A 22,500-nucleotide genomic window follows, 5' to 3' on the forward strand; every position below is an offset into this window, starting at 1 on the left:
CCAGCCTGCAGTGTTCCCTCTTCCTGAGAAGAAGATTTCACATAATGATCCCTACATAGCGCACTACTTTTAAACCTAATACAAACATAAAAAACACTGTTTAAATGATAAATAAGGAGTTGTGTTTCATACTGATGAATGTAAAAATGACTTTTACTTAGATATATCGTACACTGTGTGGGTGGAGGTGGTGCTATTCCATGACCCACAAAGTGCACTACATAGGGAAGAGGGAGTGATTTGAGGCAGAGCATTGGAAGACTAAACACTGCTGCTTTTTATAAAGGTAGTGTTTAAAGATTCAAGTTTAGAAGTGTTTTTTTAACTCAGGTTTCTATATTGTCCACACATTTTCTACTGCGTACAGGTCAGGAATACAGGCAGGCTGGTCCAGTACCTGTACCCTTTTCTTTGACAGACATCTCTTTATAATACGCGCAGCATGTGGTTTTGAAAAGTCTTGTTCAAAGGACAATTACAGGCCCTAAATTACTGGCTCTCATCACAAATTCTTGGAATGTGCTGCAGGAATAAGATGTATGAATGGATGTATATAAAAAAATAAAGGAGTTTAAGCAAACTAAACATGAAATATTTTGGGTTCATACTGTCTGCAGTGAAATATAAGTCAGAGTAAACATAAAAACAATGTATTTTTTTCTGCAATCATATTTAATATTTTTCAGGTTTTTTTTCAGATTTATTATTGTTTTTTTTTTATCTCTGTCTTTATCAGACTGTTGACACGTTAGGACCAAGAACCACAGTTTTTAAATAAAGCTGACATGCCAACTCAGTCACATTAATTTTATCTCCTCAGAAATTAAGGGGCCCTATTTTAGTGTTAAACGCTCACCATGCAACTTGAATTAAGGTGTGTCAGTGTGTCTTTGCTATCACAACAAAGGAAAAAAGTAAACATTGCGCAGCTGAAAATGCACCAAATGCATACGGCACAGCTACCTGGACACATCCCATTGGTGTAGATGCATTCAAAAACACCATTGCTGTTTCAGTGCTGCAGGTGGAAATCATGAAAATAGACTGTTGCTGTTAGTGTAAGATTAGGGCTGGTGTTATTTTTTTATGTATATTATTTTATTTTTGTACCTGTGTGTACACTATTTCGTTTTGATATTTTAGAATTCATTAGATTATATTTCCTTTAGCATTTTGAGCTTAGTTTAGTTAGTTATTTTCCAATTTCATATCTATTTTTTAGTTTTTATTAAAAGCTGTTATTAGCTTATTAGCTTTTAGCTTGTTGCTGCCTTCTATCTTATTTAGCATACAGAAATACTCACTGGTATTTTCAATGAAGTTGATTTACTCATTTAATAGCTGTATCTAACTATTTTAAGTCAGACAGGCACTGTGTGATTTTTTAATCGGTGCGGAGAGCTCATCCGCATGTTTGAATGGTTTGTCCTGTAGGAAAACGCACGCGATTTATCTGCTGACACTGTAGTCTGACCGGCAGGCTGAGAGACTGCAGGTCATGCAGCCCGTAGGCAGTAGAAGAAGCACGAAGTGCCACCCATTAATCCACCAGGAGCTTTAAACGCATGGATTAGCTCGCGTTCAGGCTCACGTTCAGGCTCGCGTTTACGCTCGGGTTCAGGCAGACAATCTAATCTCTAGTATGCAGAACTATATTATTATTGTTATTAATTTTCCATTCTTTTAAATAGCAGGATACTTTGATTTTTATTTCTCTGCCCGGACCCAACCCGGCCCGAGTAAAGTAATGGAAAATCTCGAGTCCAGGCTCCAGGAATATATTTTTAATACTATTTTTATTTTAAATAAAGCTATCCCCTGATAATCATCATATACCTAAGTAACAAAGTATTATTGTTAACGAAAACAAACGAAAAAACGAAAACTGAAAGGGAAAGTTCTCCTTAACTGAAACTAATAAAAACGGTAATTAAAAGAAAAAACTACAACGAACTGAAATTACAGATTGAATACCCTCATTTTCGTGTTTGTTAATTTATTTATAAGCGCTGTTTCCACCACAGCAGTTTAACAGCGGGTGGTGTTGTGCCGTTTCTGCTCGCGAAGGGGAGCCGGTGTTCTGCGGGGGTCAGAATTCGGCAGCTATGCAGCGCACAGCGCCTCACGGTCCGCGTAATTGATTATATTTACAGCGCTCGAGCTAGCCGCGAAATAATGACAGAAAACCCTGAGGAAGATGCAGAATTTTGTATGGGATTAGAATATGAGTGTGAAGGACATTAAAAAAACTTGTTTTGTAGAGAACCAGGAGATGAGAAATATTTGAGAAGCAGCTGTAACTTTACCTGTGAGTAACTCACACACCAGAACACCCCACGCTGCAGGATAAACGGATAAATCTGATCATTTCGGTGGTTGGTTGGTTGTTGGGGTTTTATTGCCACTACAGCACAAATGTGGCTATTTGTGGCGATAATTTCGGTGAAAATTAGTGAAACCTGTAGAGTTTATTGAGTTTTTGCTGTATGATCTCCTCAGTGAGAATCCCCAACCCTTAACCAATCAGTGAGCTACAACTGCTTACCCCTCCCACTGCTCTTTCATTGTGGATGCGCAGAATGTCTTAAATATCCCGTTTTTCAAAGTACAGATTTGGCACGTCACGTGGTTAATATACTGTCACTATTTTACAAAACCGTCACCATATTTAAATACCGTGGTATACCGAAATACTGTCATACCACCCAACCTTAATTTATCCTGATTCTGTCTTCATGACCAGGAACAGCTAAACTGTTCAACCTCTTCTAGTGTATTACCTAAACATTGGTTCTTTTTACCACCGGAAAGATGAGCCAAAACAAAGTACTTGGCATTTAGTACAGATAGCTATGGCATAATACAAAATGTGGCCGTGTAAACAAAAATAAAACAGAATGACAGAATGTAGGTTACATGCTGCTCCACTGTTGTACCTGGTGACTACAACTAGATTTATCACAAGTCCCACAATCAGTGGCTCAAAAAGGGGGTATGCAGCGTATGCGAATGGAAAATCTCTTGACGTGAATCACAGAGCATCAAAGGATAAAGTTCCGCCTTTCAGGAGAAACAGCCAATCAGCTTGCTGGTTTTTCGAAGCTCAGTGGGCGCCAACAGTATGTTTGCATACACCTCAAAAAGTATGGAGTTGCACCCCTGCCTAAAATGCAATGTGTTTCACAACTTTAACACCTAACTTTCCCAACACTCTGCTTCCCCGTGAAGCAAAGCACACACACACAGCAAAGTGTCCTCCGTTAGAGCACAACAGTCAATATTGACGGAGAAAAAAATAAACATGTTCATTTGTCTCACAATACGTTGATGAAATAATTATCAATTCAGACCTACCTGAGTGTCTCCAGTTTGCAGTGTGGATCCTCTAGTCTGGCAGAAAGCAGCTTCACTCCTGACTTTCCTGGGTGATTGTAGGTCAGATCCAGCTCTTTCAGGTGGGAGGGGTTTAAAATCAGAGCTGAAGCCAGAGAAGAACAACCTTTCTCTGTGATCATACAGCCAGATAATCTGCAGACAGAGCAAAAAAACATGTGAGTGAGAGAAAATAGAAAGAAGGAAAGGGGAACAACGTGGCAGACTAAGGAAATAATGCACTTTAAGATTCAATAAACGCTTTTTTCACATTACCTTCAGCTAAAATATTTTTTGCTTGTGCATCACAATTTTGTGTGATATGTCTCAAATGTTCATTCAAGTTGGACATTCTTAAGATGACTACAGACCCATGAGAGTTCATATTTGTCCTTCACAAGACACTTTTTCTTGTGTGATTTGTTATAATATAATGTATATAATATAACATAAACACCGGAATTTCACAATTAGACCTGTATAATCTCAAAACAAAAATCACAGAAACACTGACCTGAGAATCTGCAGTTTACAATGTGAACTCTTTAGTCCAGAAGAGAGCAGCTCCACTCCTGAATCCTGCAGGTCATTGTTACTGAAGTCTATCTCTTTCAGGGAGGAGTTTTCCAGGTTTAAAATTGTTCCCATATTTTCACACGTCTTTACTCCAAGATTGCATGAAGCTAGTCTAAAAACAAGTATAAACAACAGATTTTACAATAAACCCTAATAAGGATTTTTTTATTTGAATGGATAGACAAATAATAGAAAACAGAATTAAACTGTAAAATATACTGTCTGTCTAAAGTACTGGTGTTTCTTTATACTGAAATAAGTTAAAATGGACAAAGAAAAAGTTTAAAAAAGCAGAGGAAGAGCAAGGGGTCTTTTCAGGGTATGTGAATTTACTGAACCTATCATTTTTCTTTCTGCCCTTTAAAACTTAAATATTCATTATATTTATATATTATTAACTTTAGGTATCTGTTAGAGCAAACAAACAGTAATGATGCTTTAGAGTAGAGCTTGGAAATATGCTTTGTGCTTTTGCATTGTTGCTAGCCCTAAATTACTAGCTCTTATCTCACCTTTTATGGAAAGTGCTGAACTAAGATGTAGGAATGGATGTATATTTAAAAAGGAAATGAGTTTGAGCAGACAAATATTTCTCTGTTTATAAGACTATTCACATGTTGAGATCATATTATTTATATTCTTCAGGTAAATGTTTTTTCCATTTGTGTGATTTCATAAACCTTGACTCACTTATTCATATTTTTAAGAGAACGAAAATAAAATGATTAAATGTGTTTATTGGTGTAAATCTGTAATTTTGCCTCCAGAAAAGTGAAATGCGAGCATGTTTACATTGCACACATTAAACTAGAACAGTGTGTAAAATCAATCAGTGCTTTCTGTAAGATACCATAAAATATGTAGAGTGCTATTGTTCTAATTGGATGTGCTGTGCTTTTCCACAGATTTCCACATTCAAATCATAGTTTGAGTCAGTATGTGCTTATTGTTTGTTTAAAGGCCCTATTTTAGCATCAGATGCACACCATGCAGCTTGATTTTGGGCACGTCAGTGTGTCTTTGCTATCATAACGAAGGGAAAAGTACACATTGTAAAATTATGCTTAATTGTATAGTCATCAGGCAAAAAGGACAGAGTCTTAATTATTTAACTCAAAAGATTAAGGTGGTTTTGATTCTTTTTAACTTAGAATCCTTAATGTGCTGAATAAATGATGGCAGATGAATGCTTGTATTGCACAGCTTAAACCACTCCTTCATGTTCAGCTTAAACAATATCTATAGAAATAAACAGGAGATTAATTCCGGTAGAAGAGAAAACCTATTGAACTAATGCCTCACAGTAACAGCAACAGTGTGTACTGTACTGGGATGTACAGTACGATATTAAGTATTTAAATATGCAAATTTTGATGTTACAAATAAATGCTGATAAATGTTCATCACGTTGTATTGTTCAACATTTCTCTAAAGCATACTGAGATGTGATTTTTTTAGTCAAATAACCCAGCACTATTTTAGTGTGTATCTGCAGAGGATGTGCATTCATTTTAACCAAAAACACATAACACATAAGTTGCCTAAATTATTAAACAATGTTCTTTAGGCTGTCTCTGATCAGTCTGGGCAGAAGGCAGAAATTATCTCATTTATAAATCATCTGTACTGTTTAGAATAATGTGAGGGTTTAATTATTATTACACAAACAGGGTAATTAAGGTGTAACATACTAATGTGTAACAATGTAAATAATGTGAATCTACCTGTGAATCAATGAAAAGTGCTAAAAATCAGCAGTTCATAAAAAACCTGAATGAAGACCTGAATGAAAATACTTACAGAGCTCTTCTGGATATTTTGACTACTGGCAGCAGCTTCAGAAGACACTCCTCTGATGGGTGATATTTACTGATGTCAAACTCATCCAGCTCTACTTCGGAGTTCACCAACACAAAAGCCAAAGCTGACCACTGAGCAGGAGAGAGATTGGCCTGATGAAGACGATGGTCAGCACCTCCACCAAGGTATTTCTGAACTTCCTGCACTAGAGAGTGATCATTCAGTTCATTCAAACAGTGGAACAGATTGATGGATTTCTCTGAAGAGGAGCTCTCCTCAATCTTCTTCTTGATGTATTTGACTGTTTTCTCGTTGCTGTGAGAGATCCCCTCTGCTGGGGTCAGTAAGTCTCGTAATAGAGTCTGATTAGACTCCAGTGAGAGACCCAGAAGGAAACGAAGGAACAGGTCCAGGTGTCCACTCTCACTCTGTAAGGCTCGGTCTACAGCACTGCTGAGGAAGCCAGTCATCGTTGACCTGCTGAAAAGCTTGAAAGCTTTACTGGTTTGTTGTTCAGTGGATTGTTCTTTTGGAATTTGTCTGTTGAGAAATGCATATAAAGCAGCAAGGAACTCCTGAACGCTCAGATGTACAAAGCTGAAGACCTTCCCTAGGTGCAGCTCATGTTCCTCCCTGAAGATCTGGGTACACAGTCCTGAGTACACTGATACTTCTCTAATATCGATGCCACTCTCTCCTAGATCTTCCTCATAGAAGATCAGGTTTCCTTTCTCCAGCTGCTGGAACGCCAGTTTCCCCACAGCCAGAATACTTTTTCTAGTCTGCTGAGGATCAGGGTCACTTTTCCCACTGTACTTCTGGCTCTTGTGTTTGATCTGAAAGATCAGGAAGTGTGTGAACATCTGTGTCAGGGTTTTGGGGATTTCTCCACTCTCAGCTTCACTCAGCATTCTCTCTAGAACAGTGGCTGTAATCCAGCAGAAGACTGGTATGTGGCACATGATGTAGAGGCTTCTTGAAGACCTGATGTGTGTGAAGACTTTGTTGGCCAGGTCCTGATTCTGGATCCTCTTACTGAAGTACTCCTGTTTCTGAGGGTCACTGAAACCCCGCACTTCTGTTACCTGATCAACACACTCAGGAGGAATCTGACTGACTGCGGCTGGTCGAGAGGTGATCCAGAGGAGAGCAGAGGGAAGCAGATTCCCCTTGATGAGATTTGTCAGCAGAACATCCACTGAGGTTTGCTCTTCTATATCCTCTATGTTCTCATTGTTCTGGAAATCCAGAGGCAGTCGACACTCATCCAAACCATCAAAGATGAACATGATCTTGTAGCTCTTATAATGTCTTGGTTTTAAATCTTGTGTTTCTGTGAAGAAGCTCTGAAGAAGCTTAACTAGACTGAGCTTCTGCTCCTTCATCAGATTCAGCTCTCTAAAAGGAAGTGGAAATATAAAAAGAACATCCTGATTTACTTCTCCTTCAGCCCAGTCCAGAATGAACTTCTGCACTGAGACTGTTTTTCCAATTCCAGCAACTCCTTTAGTCAGTACAGTTCTGATTGGCCGGTTCTGTTCTGGTAAGGGTTTAAAGATGTCGTTACATTTGATTGGTCTTTCCTGAGTTTGCCTTTTCCTGGATGCATATTCGATCTGCTTCACCTCATGTTCCTGATTAACATCTCCACCCCCTCCTTCTGTGATGTAGAGCTCTGTGTAGATCTCATTCAGAAGTGCTGAGTTTCCATAGCCTGAGATTCCTTCATTAATTTTCTGATATTTATCCCTCAGTTTGGATTTGAGCTTTCGTTGGCATGCTGGGGCTAATTCTGATAACAGAGGAAGATCTGTAATCAGCTGTGATCATGCATTAGACCCCAGTGTAGAACAACACCATGACATAATACTTTGAAATAAAGACTGTAGTATGGTTTATTTGTAGCAGCTGTAGTTGATTAAGAGATATTCAATATGTCCATACAAAATCAGTAAGTGTTAAGTTTAAGGACTACAGTTGACGCTGTGATACATTATTATACAATTACAGAATCCAATTAAGTATTGTTTTTTTCCCTTTGGGACTTCACTTAGAAATAAATTAGCACTTTAAGTTGGTACCCATGGTCATGACCCAGAACTCTTACTGCTCTGTAGTTTGTTAGCGAGGTCTGTCTGCTTCATGTTCCTCAGGATGTGCAGTGTGATCATCCGCACCCCCTCCCTCTGATCATCCTCCACCTCTCTCTCAGAGCATGCTGGGTAATCTGGACTAAGGAGCTTCTTGAATGTGTTCAGCTCGTTCTTCACTAGAGAGATAAACTTCTGTTGCAGCTCCTGATTAAAAACAAACATCAGAGAATCACTAAAGCTGTTACAGAACAGACGAGAGATGATGACACTGATCTGAGGAGGAAAGTATTTATGGATGCTCTGGTGTGTAAAATAATTTAAACATCATGTTACTGAGCAGCATCATATTGACATTATTACAGTTATACAGAAACTACAGGTGAATAAATAATGGTTATGATTACAAAATTTTAAAAGTGAAATTAAAATTAAATGTAAAAGAAATCAGGGAGATCTCCACCAAATATTTGGTTTAGAACTAACCTTGAATATGTGGTCCAGTTTTTCCCTGTAATTGTTTATTTTCTTCTTACTGTGAATAACAAAAAAAATCCACACTGTAATCCACCTTAATAAATTATCTGATCGAAAAAAGTTTTGTTTCAATAAAATATGCTGCAATTACTAATAAAATCCACCAGGCAGTCAGACTCCTCAACACACAGAGACAGAGATGAACCCCACCCCACCCACCACACACACTTACACAAAACTGAACTGAACACCCCCACCACCCTTTAAACACACAAAGACTGAACTTCACCCACACACACAGAGACTGAAATGTCTTTATTACTATCAGCAATATTTGCTGCCACTCTCAAAAACTATAAACTCTCTACCTCAGTAACTGCTGTGATTATATATGTTCTATATGTTACAGTATGTTACACATCTCTGCACCTTATCCTCACTATACACATTATTATACCGTATCGGTACTGCACTGTCCTGTCTTTAAATTGTCTTGTCGTTTGTATTTATTGTTATTTAGTGTTATAGTTTTATGTCGTCACTTTATGTTGTCTATTGCTTGTTGTTCCATGTTGCACCATGGTTCCGGAGGAACGTAATTTCATTACACTGTGTACCTGTACTCAGATGTAATGACAATAAAAGCCTCTTGACTTGACTTGACTTGAAAATAAAGAATATCAGAAAATCAGACCAAAAACTAAAAGAAAGACCTTTAATTAAAATATGAACTAAACCAATTAAATAAACATTTTTGCAATTATGTCACCCTTTATCTGAAGTTTTGAGGCACGTGTAAAAACGGTTGCTTTGAACCACTGTGTCAATGCTTAATTTGTTCTACAATTAACATTAATGACATATAATTAAATGATAAACAGTGCCAATTAGCAACAATGTGAATGTAATTAGAAAGGAGACAACTAGAAGGTCTGAAGTGAAGTGAAACAGTACTAACATATCGTCATAGATGCATATCGTCTACGATAATATATTAATTACTGTTAATGATGTGCAAGCTGATGTAATCGAGTATGCTAATCACTGGGGAAAAACAACAATGAAAATGCCTTTACTCCACGTATTCACTGCAAACATTGAGAATGACTATGCAGTGAGCTAGCATAGGCTAACCATGCGATCACACTGGCAGATGACAAGTCTATGATGTTATCAGTGAGTGTGCTCTTGGTTACTTGCACTGTTTATCAGTGTGGGGAGTTAGCACAGACGCTAATCCAGCAAGCGACCCATCAAGCCATCTACTTTCATTCACGTTTAATTTTCCTCCAAACTGATGACACACCGGCACTGTGCTGAAGTGTCTTTCTCTCATACTCATACTCACACACACATGAACACACACAAACAACTGATGACACGTTTCCTCTTTCCAGGTTGTTAAAGGTGGAATATGGAGCTACACTAGTGTTTTTTCCTCAACTAAAGCTTTCAGTTAAAATCAATTACTCAGCACATTAAAATATTCTCATTTATACTGACATATTAAATAAAGCAAAAAATGATCTAGTCTGCAAAACATAACGCAATGTACAATAATTGTTGTCCCCTTCCCAAGTTAACAACCAGCACCAGGGAACAGCATTTTTATTGGATTGATACCTCTGATATGAAAACAATTTAATTTAGCAAATCTAATACTCATCCTTTTATTTACATTACAATACCCATTATTAAGAACTCTGGTTTACAACCATGTGCACTGTTTGATATTTGAACTGGTGAATTCAATGTTTGTTTGTTTCAAGGAATTTAATTAAAAATAAAATATATTGTTTCCATAAACATATTTAGTAAGTAATTATTATCTTTTAAGAAGCACAGGCTGGTAAAATATAATACTTACAATATAAAAAATTAATATACAGATTTTTTAATAATGCAAAATATAGTTTATTTTTATATTACTAAAAATTACAGAAATTATCGAGATATCTTTTTTATAAGTATCGCACACCCCGAATATATAGATATATGTGTAATTCTCCAACCTGTAGCTGATATTGTCTTTGAATTGTTCTGGTCAGTCAGTCTAATCTAAATTCCGCCTCCCCATCACACTCAGCTGTGCACACTGATCATTAAATACAGAGAAACTCACAATCTCACACTGACCTCCTGTGTGTGTGTGTGTGTGTGTGTGTGTGTGTGCATGTGTGTGTTGTATGTATTGAAAATGTAAATTACAGTACAAATCTGTAAAAAGGCCTTGATGTTTCACTCACTGTGGGTCAGAGGTCATATCTTCACTGATGAAATAAGGATGATCCTCCATGGACCGGTCACTCTTCATAGACACACAGCTGGGCTCTGGAGAAGCTCCTCTCTGGGTTTCAGTTCTGTTAACATTAAACACAGTGAAACGCATTTACACCGTGAAATCCAACACACAGCACATCTTTAATAAAGATCAGGAACTGAAGAGCTTCACTCTCAGAACAGAACAGTAGTTTAGTGCAGTGATGTACCGAGACCCAGAGCTTCCTCCTCCACTGCTGAACTCTGAAGGATGATGCATGGACCCGTCACTCTTCATAGACACTCCATTGGGGGCTGGAGATGCTGCTCTCTTCTCCCTGTAAACAGATCTTCATGATGATCCATGATGAGAGTAAAGTATGAAGTAATGACTTCCTTTACTAAAACTAATTTACAGGTTCCAGACTAACTTCTTCATAACCGTCCCAGAAGCGTCCTAAAGCTTTCTGTCAGCTGCCCAAACTGAAAAACACTCGCCCAATAAATATACATATTTTAATTTCTTTAACAATACTGTGGCATATATTTGTGTTTGTTATAATGCCACAATGTAATCACCACATTTTTACTGTATACATTTTATATATTTGTGACTAGTTAATAACATGTATTGGTAAGAGCTACACAATTACATAATTATACTGTATAATAAACTACAAGGTATATTTTCCTCCAATGGAATTATACTAAACTATAACCGAGATACAGATCAGAACCGAATGGAACAGGCCTTTCTGTGAGAAGCTTCATTTTACAGCTTTAATAACATACTCAATCACTTCCATCTACTCTATACATAAATCATAAATATAAGCATAATTATTAATATTCACTATTAGTTATTAAAGGCAGAAATTTACTTTAAATACAGATTAGAAACACATTCTACTATAAGAGTAACGATATGCTTTGTTAAGCGTTTTGTACATTTAAATAGAGCACAGGGTTCTGACTGTGATTTAGGAGAACCTCTCTTCTCAATATTTTAAAACTGTAAAATATGCAGCACACAGGTCCAGGATTAGAGCTGCAACCATTAAAATACAAAATTACTTTACAAATAAAACCTATTACTTAATTTACTCACTGTAGGAGAGGAGGTCCTCCTCCACTGCTGGAGTTCTGAAGATCCATCATTTACTCTTCTTCATTCCCACACACAGCTCAACCTTGCCCACTCCAACCCCTGAGAACAGATCAGCCATTATAATAAAACCTTTATTCTTAGAATGATAACATCATTGTCTGATCTGCATTAAAAAGTACCCGATGAACAAACAAAACAGAGAATGTTACATAAGAGTATGATTTACCCTCATTACAAATTATTCTACAGATTATAGACATTTACTGTTTTTATAATTATTATAATTTATTATTAATAGTAATATTACTACATTAAACATTATAAATATACACACTGTTCTATATTTGTTAATAGTATTACTATTATGTTGCTGAATTAGAATAGAAACATTATTTAAGTATAATATAAAACAGTAGGAATAAAATCACTAACACACCATGTGATCTTGAGCTCCGTTGCTCCCCTGCTGGTTGAACAGCGCTACATATAAACACGCCTTTATAGCAGCTGCGTGTTTTTATCTACCCAACAGTTTAAAGTCCACATCCAACTGTAATGTACTTTAACCCTCCTGTTGTGTTCATTTGTCAAGAACAGCAATGGTGTTTCCGCGTCAGTTAGACCCGGTGCATGTTTAATTATCCAAACGATTCCTAAAAAAACAAAAAAATCCTAACAAGCACTGTGAATATTTCATTACTAACTCCATTGCTAATTATTCTATCAATATTTAGTGCAGTATAGTTTCTTACCTCTAACATGTAATGGTTCAATAAGGATAATTCACCAGTTTTTTTTTTTTTTTTCATTTTAAAAAATGTTAAAACCTTTTTTTAATGTTCACTCCTTTAATACTTTTGAAAGACCAACATACAAAAACACAATATTTTTCCATAACATTGAAACATAACATTGCAATTTTGTTTTAGTTTTTGTATTTTGTATTAAAAAACGGTTCTGGAGCTGAGGAACCCTTAGAACCGGTTCTGAATTTAAGCTACACGGTTCTGTTCTACATTCTCTTCAGTTCTGAACTTACCGAGTGAATCCAGACTTCTGTCCTGTTCTAATGGAGGAAACTGGACTTACTTTCACCAGCGTCTCACCTGTCTCTCTCTAAGCCCCGCCCCTATTTTTCTCAGCTCAAACAGGCGCCGGGTGGACGGAGCTACTGTTCGTTATACGCCATTGTTAGCCAATTATATAATACTGCTGAAGGAATGTTTGAATATTCATGAGCGAGACGCATCTTCCACACAGCTGTAAAACCCCTAGTTTTCAGATCTGTAAGTGCTTCTCCCCAGCACTGCGCATGCTCACTATCATTATTTGCTTAAGGGTTACATAAACGTAAATGGCAATTAACAAAAATAAAAATAAACAATGAAAAAACAACAATAACCCCTATTAGCTTAACTTTACATCGATTCAGTGATTTAGGCTGTCCAGTTATCTGGCCTACTCCTACCTACTCCTTCTTTTTGTATTATTACCTCAGAACTTGGCAATGTAGCACAATTCGTCAGAACACCTGCTGCTCTGTAAATATCACTGCAGGGTAAAGTCACTGCTTCAACAGAAGAAGAAGAAAGAGAAGAAGAAGAAGAAGAAGAAGAAGAAGAAGAAGAAGAAGAAGAGCAGTATAACTGATCTCCTCTGAGCTGATGTAAACAGTGTTCGAACATTAAACTTGTTGTATTTATGGAAAGCAATTATCATTAACACAGTCTCAGTAAACAAGACCTGTCATTTACCTATACATGCACAATATTTATGTATCAGTTATGTGTTATAATTATTATAGTTAGAAATACAGTTATTTTAGCTAACACTTTTACTGATCAATCAATAAAGAATAACAAAATAGTTCATTTGGAATGAAAGTGTGTATCTGAGTACCTGTATAAACGTTATTCTGAATAATGATCCTTACTTATTCTATCCAAACCCAGGAGACAAAAAATAATTTAATTTACAACTTAAATACAAATTTAGACGCAATAAATAGCTAAACAATGTCTTCTCTATTACATCTAAACTGTTGTATTAATCCAACAGCCTGATGCTTCATAGACACTACCTAGCACTGATCCTTGTGAAGCAACTGTGTGTAAAATCAACCCGGTCCGCTCTGTTAACACAAGGTTCTAATAGATATAATTATATGGGCCAGTGAAAAACATTTTCAACAGGACATTTTTAAAAATAAAAATAAAAGTATCTTTTCTAATTGTTCAAACTAAGAATTAAGAATGTTGTGTACATATACATTCATATTAAAATATTTTGTGTGGTCTTACAAAAGTCATTTGGTGTGAACATGATTTACCTTAAAATTAATTAATTTCCTAAATATTTTTATTTTATGTTCTCAGCAGTGTACCGTGTTTATAAACAAACTGAATTATGTAAAGTTTTTGTAAATAATTATGTAATATTTTGTATTATAGAATATCTCAGTCGCATTTTAACTGTAATTAACAGGCTAATGTTTTAGCCACAGAAGGTACAACATGTGTCTAATAGTTACTGCTATTATAGATTATTCTATTATATCTTTCACTATTATTTTGTTCAATTTTAAAATTATCCTCTGAAAAAAGCTGTGTTCAGTTCTTCTTGCGGGGAGAAAGGAGCACTGCCTCCATCTAGTGTTAGTGAGATGTACTGCATTTTATATAAATAATCCCTGGTATGATTGTGCTCTTCTAATAATGAGCTAAAACATTGTGTGCTACCAAAACAGATTATTCTATAAAACATCTGCAGGACGTATTTGCTGTAGTTAGAACCGAGACATTTACCAAGACTGGCTGATGATCAACATATGAGTTGTTTAGTTGTTAATTTAAACTCAAATAAACTACAATACATTTAAATATCAAACACTGTTTCCACAATTAAACCACAATAACATTTAAAACTATCAAATATCAAAATATTAGATGACCTACTGTGGATTGGGAGTTTCTTCTTGATATTAAATGCAGGTATCTGGGAAAATAAAACTAATATTGGTCTACTCAACAACTCATAAAGACTTTAAATTAATTTCATCCATTATAGAGAACAAGATGGTATTCAGAATTATAGATATCTTTATTTACTTGAACAATATGATATAAAAAGGTAGAATGTAATAGCCTGAAAGACAGAACAGTATAGCTAATTACTGTAAAAATATATATCTTTTATTTCTGACTGAGAGACTGAAAAGAAACGAATATATGAATTAAAAGAAAATGTGAACACGTGAGGAATGTTTGGGGGGAAAAAGTAAAAGTAAATTAGAACTGTGAATAAACCTAAAATCTGTTAGCTAGATAATATTAATAAACAATAAAAGTAAGATCTTAAGCTGAGGTAAAATTTGAGGATAATGTACTCTTACAGAGGTAAATTAGGATAAAAACAGACAGTTGTTAGAAGAATTGTCAGAAAAATGGCAGATAATTTCGTCCAAAACCGTTAAAAACTGTTTTAGTCACAGAAAACAGTTAATAAATGCTCTTTCTCCTCAGAAACATTCAGTAGCTAGCTTAGCTAACGCTAGGAGGCTAGCTAATTTATCCGGTTACTAACTTTACACCTAAAATTCAGCATTTATTTAGGCTGGTTTAATCTAAAATGGTTTAATCTCATCAATTTACCCATTAATTATTAGTGTTTTCCTCAGTTTATTAAACAGTTTAAGAGAAACGGAGATAATTCACTGCTAACTCTGTTAGCTGCTAACAGGCTAATGTGACAGGAATCTGACAGGAGAGCGTCTCGCGCTGAATCACAGCGCGTATAAAGAGCGCGTGAGGGCAGCGCTAATATAAACTACTGCTTTATAATAATAAACATAATACGACCTCCAAAGGTTTTATAGATCTGTTTTGGTAGCGCATAATGTTTTATATCATTATTAAAAGAGCACAAACACCTCAGAGATTATTTATATAAAATGCAGAACATCTCAGTAACAGTAGTAAGAACACAGGAAAAAAGCCCTGAAGACCACCGCCCAGAAGATGAAGACCACCTGACCGAGAAGACCGGTAAGACCGCGGGGCCGCCCTGCTCCCGGACTGGATGGCCCCCGGGGAGCAGGTGTGGGTGGGCCCCGGAGTTCGCCCAGGGCATCTGGGTAGGAGTGGAGCTGGACCGCGCTGTAGGTACGAACATGAAGGTCTAACTCAGAGCTGATCAGTGTGGAACAAGGATATTTAATTTAGTTTAATCAAGTTTTATTCCCAGTTTTAAGTGGTGCTAACACTTTATAATGCCATAAAAATAAAATTTAAATGTCTTAAATAAAATCACTGTATGTCAACACACCAACACATTCACCTTAATCGGCTCTTCTTATTAAGAAAAATATGGTGGGCGCTACTGAGGTCAGGAAATATTATTGAGGTCATTTCCATAATATATTGTATGATAATTTGGTAACAAAATTATTCTTACAACCCTTATTACTACAGTATTAAAAACCCTAAATTCTCATGCAGTTATTTTTAATTAAATAAGCGTATGTGAAATTCTGATATTTTATGTAAAATTCGTTCAAACTCTACTGCACCCTGGTGGTTAAAACTTAAATGTCCTTTAATTTAGAAGTGATTGATGTATATTTATATAATAATAAAAACATATTAACACAAAATAAACAGAAAGCTCTAAAATCTTTTTTTCAATCCAGATAATGTATATACATTTATTAAAGAATATACATTTTCTCTTCACAAAACATTTATTTATTAGTTAACTTTCAATCCCCTAGTGTGGTTTGATGTTTAAATATTATATAAAATATTTATATTGGCTAATACCACTGTATATAAAATAAATAACCAGTTATTCGATTATAAAAACTGGTAACTTTTTTCAATGTTTTTTTTTTTTTTTTACTTTTTGACATAATGAGAATCTGGCAGAAAATTACGGTTTCATTACATATTTTTTTCTTTTTTAGTTTTTGACAATTATAACCTATGTATAAAAGTAATAGATCAGCATAACAACATTCATGTTGTGATAACATTTCCTCTAAATAAAATACATGAATTATGTCTTTTTAATAGCTTTTAGCTTTTCAATTATATTAAGTTCTTAATTTTTTTATTTTTTATTTTTCATGTTTATCTTAATTGAGCTTATTTAATTGGTATTTTAGTTTAGACAGCTTTGCTCATTTTAGATAATTAAATGTCATTTTTAGCTTTAGCTATTTTTAGTAATTAATTTCTAGTTTAGTTTTAGTGTTATTTTTCATTGTTATAGTGTTACAAATAATGGTACAGTTATATAATTATTAAGTCATTATCATCCATTAAATAATGTTAAAAAATAATGTTAATTTTCTATTTGTTGGGGTCTATTATTATATTATTATAAAGTGTTGATCACCACAGCCTGTGCTGATCTAGAGCTGCAATACACTCTCAGATTAACTGAGCAAACAAGAGGCTAACCCCCCAGGAATGTGGACGTCAGAAATCAGCATCCGGTTTAAAACCATGGAGAAGGAAATTGGATTCACTGTGGATTCATTGTGTCCTTTATTCTCTCTCTGTATCTCCATCCTTTTTCTCTCCATGGACAATTTTTAACTAAAGAACTCTTCAATCATCCTCCTCCTCGAATGTTAAATGCACAGTTGCACAAGATTTTATATCAGGTTTCCTATTGATCAGACTTATTTACCGCTTCTAACACCACGGAATCTTATTAATCACCGTATTTAGCTGATGAAAGCGGTCATTTAGCGAAATACAGGATATAGAGAATTTGGTCTATTCACTATACAGTATACAGATACTGTGGCCTTTTCTGAATAGGCTACATACTCTATTAACTGTATAGTGAATGTATCATTGTTTCTATAAACCATTTCTATACATATCATATAGCGAATGGGGCACAGACTCTATGGAACAGTTTATGTCTTTAGAAATATACATATAATGTAATCCCCCATTATTCATATTACTGAAATACGGTGTGTTTGGCCACTTTGCTGAGATAATTACTGTGCTGACCAGGACCCAAACCCTGTGTATGACCGGCGGGATCATTTTCATCTATCCGAGTCCCTTTCAACTGCGTTAATACTGAAGACTGCATTTCTTTCTCTTATTTTTATCAGTGTGTGTGACTAATGAGTAATATTTACCTAGTGTTTGTGATACTCATGCAAATAAATCAATATATTTTCTAAAATGGTTGGAAAAAATAGATGAACCGGGGGATGGGCCCCATCAGGGACTGCGAGAGACACACTTCTGTTCTGCTTCTGTTGCCTGAATAACTGTATATATGATGGAAGTGTGTTTTAATGCTGTAATTATGTGTGGAGGAAAAGAGACCCAAGCCCTTACTTTATAAAGAAACCAAGCTGCTCTCCTTCACCAGGAGCTGTATATAAAAATGTATTTGAACATATATAAATGTACAGAACTGTATTTATATCATATCTCTACAAAATGTACAAAAAATGGGTACAAAAATGTCCTAGAATACAGAACGTTTACAACAACAAGACTTGCAGTTATTGTGTCAGTGAGTGAATGTGTTTGAGTGAAGTTCTAACTACACAAAGAACAGCAGACGTTAATTATAAAGTGGCCAGTGAGTGAAAGCACATGTAGGTAATGTAGGTAGGTGTTTCTAATAAATTGGCCAGGTAGCAGAAGCACACGTTATGTGGTTTTTCTTTTAGTTAGTCTTAAACTAAAAAATTAATTCCTTCAAATATAAATCGCTGTGTTTCCAAAATTAAACCATTCAAACATTTAAAAATATAAAATATCAAAAGATTAGATGACTTGCTGTAGATGGGGAGTTACTTCTTAATAATAAATGCAGGTATCTGAGAGAAATTAATCAATAACTCAAAAGACTTTTTAGTCACAGAAAACAGTTAATAAATGCATATCTTCATAGAAACTTTGGGTACATTTAGTATCTAGCTTAGCTAACGCCATTGGCGTAGGAACCGGGGGGAAACAGGTGGATTTGTCCCCCCCAAAAATTATATCAGTTTGCTCACATCAGCCTTAATATTAATGAGGAGACAGACCGGACCAATCACAGAGCCGATTCAGGTTTTAAGTCCCGCCTCTCAGTAGAAATAGCCAATCAGCTTGCTGGTGGAGGAGAGTCAGTTTGCTGTTGGGGAAGCCCCGCCCCCTCGCTGTGAGATTTAGCAGCGGGACCGGGCTGCAGCAGAATCCGTGTATCATTCGTTCATTTGATATTCAATTGAGAATCAAAATCGGAAAATTAAAAAACCAATTCGTTTTTTCGTTTTTCGTTTTTGAATATAATACCAAAAAACGAATAACGGCTTGTATTTTGTATTTTTATTTGGTTATCCAAACAAAAATTGGAAATTTAAAAAACGGACCAGGAGCCGAATTTGATTTTGATTTTGAACTTGACCCATTTGTGTGCCCCGGAAGTTACTGATTTGTTTATTCTTGGTGGGTTTCTGTTGCGCGGGAGTTCACTGCAGTGTTATCTACACAGTCTGTATTGCTGTAGGCTTTGGATGGAGTTGAGGATGGAGAGTTTTATCTTGTTCAGAGGAACTAAACGCGTTGCAGTGAAAGAAGACGATATGACAACAGAAAAAATCGGCAGGATCTTTCAGGTGTTTGTCTAACGTTCCGTAGCTAAATGTCATATTTAGTTAATGTTATTCTGTGAATTGCCGCCTACATACTTTTTTATATACGTGACTAGCTGGCTAACTAACCTAGCTAGCTAGCTGGTTAGTCTATACATGGTGTAGTAAACTTCTTCCCTCACTGTTTTCATTTGAAAAGGTACACGGTCCCAGTGTCACCAAGAATAAACACCAAGAATAAACAAATCAGTAACTTCCGGGGCACACAAATGGGTCAAGTTCAAAATCAAAATCAAATTCGGCTCCTGGTCCGTTTTTTAAATTTCCAATTTTTGTTTGGATAACCAAATAAAAATACAAAATACAAGCCGTTATTCGTTTTTTGGTATTATATTCAAAAACGAAAAACGAAAAAACGAATTGGTTTTTTAATTTTCCGATTTTGATTCTCAATTGAATATCAAATGAACGAATGATACACGGATTCAGCAGCTTCAGCTGATTTTAAAACAGATCTGGATATACGGAGATTTTACTAAAAGAAAGGTAACTGTAGGCTAACCACATAAATTGTGATGATATGTTTCTGATAGCTGGTTAAAAAAAAGACACGTCTCTGAATAAAAACACACAGATAAAACCCACTGTGATTAATAAACTGCAGCTGTGTTAGTGAGTTAGTTTAAATTAAATGAGTTAAGGGAGTTAGATAGGGAGTCAGGGTTAAAGAAAAAAAATATATATGTAATGTTCAACTTGCCCTGTACCTGATCAGCTAATCACTATTTCATTTTCAAACTTTATTAATTTAGGATTACAGGGCTTACTGTGAGCTATAATTAACAAAAAAATTATTTAGCTAACTAGTTATCTAGAAGCTGCATGTAGTGGATAGTCAGAATGTAGTACAGTACTTTATGTTTGTAGTTTAAAACTACAATCGGGGTTTCTTAACCCCGATCACTGCCCTAAACTAGTGTTTTCCACCTGATATACCTGATTAGCGAATAAACAGTCGTTTACTGAGTCGTTTACCTGTTAAAATCCTTTAGCCCCCTATGGAGCCTAAATTAATCATGTATATCCAGCAGTGTATTAGACACATCATACCACCACTTTATTAAATGCCTTTAAAGCAGAGGAAGCTCTAGAATATGCAGAACAGTGTTAATATGCAGTAGAATATGTAAGAACAGGGTTGAGAAACACTGCTGTAACCAGACTTCTGTTCATTTGTATTTCACAGTAAGACCACATGTCCTGATGTTTATAAAAGTCTCTATGAAACGTAAAGTCACATTCTTTTATATAAAAGGACACAATCTTAAGAAAAGCTCTCAATAGAAAAAAAATAAAAGCGCAGGACAAAATGTAAATATACAACAGAATTGACATGCCAATACATAATAATAATAATAATAATAATAATAATAATAATAATAATAATAATAACAATAATAGTAACCAAATCTGTATTATTTTAAATATTAGGTGATAACTGATCACTTTTGTCATATGTATATAATTCAGACATGAATTCAGTCATGCATAATTTTTTCTAACAACAGTAACTGTAACATGGAGTAACATGTTTAGGTTGTAAAATCACCTTATAATAATAATTTACTTTTAATTAAAAGTAATTTCCACAAATGTTGTTCTAGGAAACTATAGAGTGGGCTTGGGTTCATATTGGCAAATGTGTCCCCCCCCAATATCAAGCCCGCTCCTACGCCCTTGGCTAACGCTAGGAAGCTAGCTAATTTAGTCAGTTCCTAACTTTTGACTTAAAGATCAGCATTTAATTACACTTTTTAAATTGTTTAATCTCATCAATTAACCCATAAATTATAAGTGTTTTTCTCAGTTTATTGAACAGTTCAAGAGAAACGGAGCTAATTCACTGCTAACTCTGTTAGCTGCTAACAGGCTAATGTGACAAGAATCTGACAGGAGAGCGTCTCGCGTCGAATCACAGTGTGTATAGAGAACTCTGCAGTGGTGTGTGTGTGTTAGGGCTGCAAGTAAATCTCAACAAATTAAAATCTATTTTAAAAGTTACTTTATTTCAGCAATTCACTTGAAAAAATTTGAAACACATATGTTATATAGGTGTATTACACACAGAGTGATCTATTTTAAGCATTTATTTATTTTATTGTTGATGATTTAAAAAAAAATCAGCGTCTCAGAAATATAAAATATTCTATAAGATCAATTGGTACTTTTGGCACTGTGGGAAGTGTGCCAAGTCCTGCTGGAAAATGAAATCTGCACCTCCATAAAAGTTGTCAGCAGAGGGAAGCATGGAGTGCTCTGACTTCAAGATAGCAGAGTCTGGAGGAAGAGTGGAGAGGCACGTAGTCCAAGCTGCTTGAGGTCTAGTGGGAAGGTTCCATCAAGCTCCAATCAGTGATGATTTGGAGAGGACTTGGATTGTTTTTAAGTTGATGTTTCAAATCACGTGCTCACATTTTACACTGAAAAAATGCGTAAGTGTGTGAGAGGACTTTGGATTAGGCAGAGGAGGATTAATCTAGAATTGTGTTTCAGGTGCAGTTAAAGTCCAAATGCTTAATAGTTTGCATTTTATTGTTCGGCACTTCGATAAAAAATATTGGCCTCTGATTTTTTGGCTCCTTAAACTAGTTTTTGTCTGGAGCCTTGACAACAGAAAAAATGATTTTAAACTCAAATATTCAAAAGAATACATACAAACAATGTACAGTAATAATGTTAATACTCTGAAATATATTACATATTAAAATACACCAATTGTAGATGAATGAGGCAGTTTGAACAAGTCCGTCTTTAGACCAGATTAGAAAGTATTTATACAGCTTGTGTTCCTAACAGCCTCTGAATCACACACAGGTTTACTCAATCTCACACAGACGCACTGAGGAGCCTTTATAATAAATCCCAATCCCTGCATAGAGGGGCTGAGTGAAGGTGGTGTAGAGTGTGTGTAAGTGTGTGAGAGTGTGTGAGGGTGTATCAGTGGAGACTCTGTAGAAGGACAGAGTGCCGGCGGGACAGTCCACATACACTCCTACTCTCCTACAGCCGGAGGGAGGAGGGGGGAGAACAGTTCTGTTCTTATTGTGATAAACAGTGTAACTGTTATCAGAGCAGCTCAGACTCCAGGAGTTTATATTCACTCCAAACCAACACTCTGATCCTTCTCCTTTCCTGCTGATGGT

The 22,500-nt window shown here is 35.6% G+C and overlaps 1 protein-coding gene and 1 long non-coding RNA gene across 9 annotated transcripts in view; one reads left to right on the forward strand and one right to left on the reverse strand.

Moving 5' to 3' along the window:
- Nucleotides 1-22,500, reverse strand: part of LOC107197168 (NACHT, LRR and PYD domains-containing protein 14-like) — a 412,286-nt gene that overhangs the window by 179,118 nt on the left and 210,668 nt on the right. For 3 of the 8 annotated variants that reach the window (XM_049468099.1, XM_049468098.1, XM_049468090.1), the window contains exon 4: nucleotides 11,683-11,764. The exons of 3 other annotated variants lie outside the window; for them this stretch is intronic. In XM_049468099.1, coding sequence (XP_049324056.1) covers nucleotides 11,683-11,732 — 50 coding nt within the window. In that variant the 5' untranslated portion in view covers nucleotides 11,733-11,764. Of the gene's footprint in view, nucleotides 1-10,561; nucleotides 10,676-10,804; nucleotides 10,913-11,682; nucleotides 11,765-22,500 lie in introns of all 8 variants that reach the window. 2 more of the 8 variants (XM_049468087.1, XM_049468101.1) reach the window with 2 other exon arrangements.
- LOC125784515 (uncharacterized) overlaps nucleotides 22,108-22,500 on the forward strand; it is a 63,330-nt gene continuing 62,937 nt past the window's right edge. The window contains exon 1 of the long non-coding RNA XR_007427307.1: nucleotides 22,108-22,171. This is a non-coding gene — a long non-coding RNA (uncharacterized LOC125784515). The remainder of the gene's footprint in view (nucleotides 22,172-22,500) is intronic.

This window comes from Astyanax mexicanus, chromosome 1, assembly GCF_023375975.1.
Source record: "Astyanax mexicanus isolate ESR-SI-001 chromosome 1, AstMex3_surface, whole genome shotgun sequence".
Classification (NCBI taxonomy): Eukaryota; Metazoa; Chordata; class Actinopteri; order Characiformes; family Acestrorhamphidae; genus Astyanax; species Astyanax mexicanus.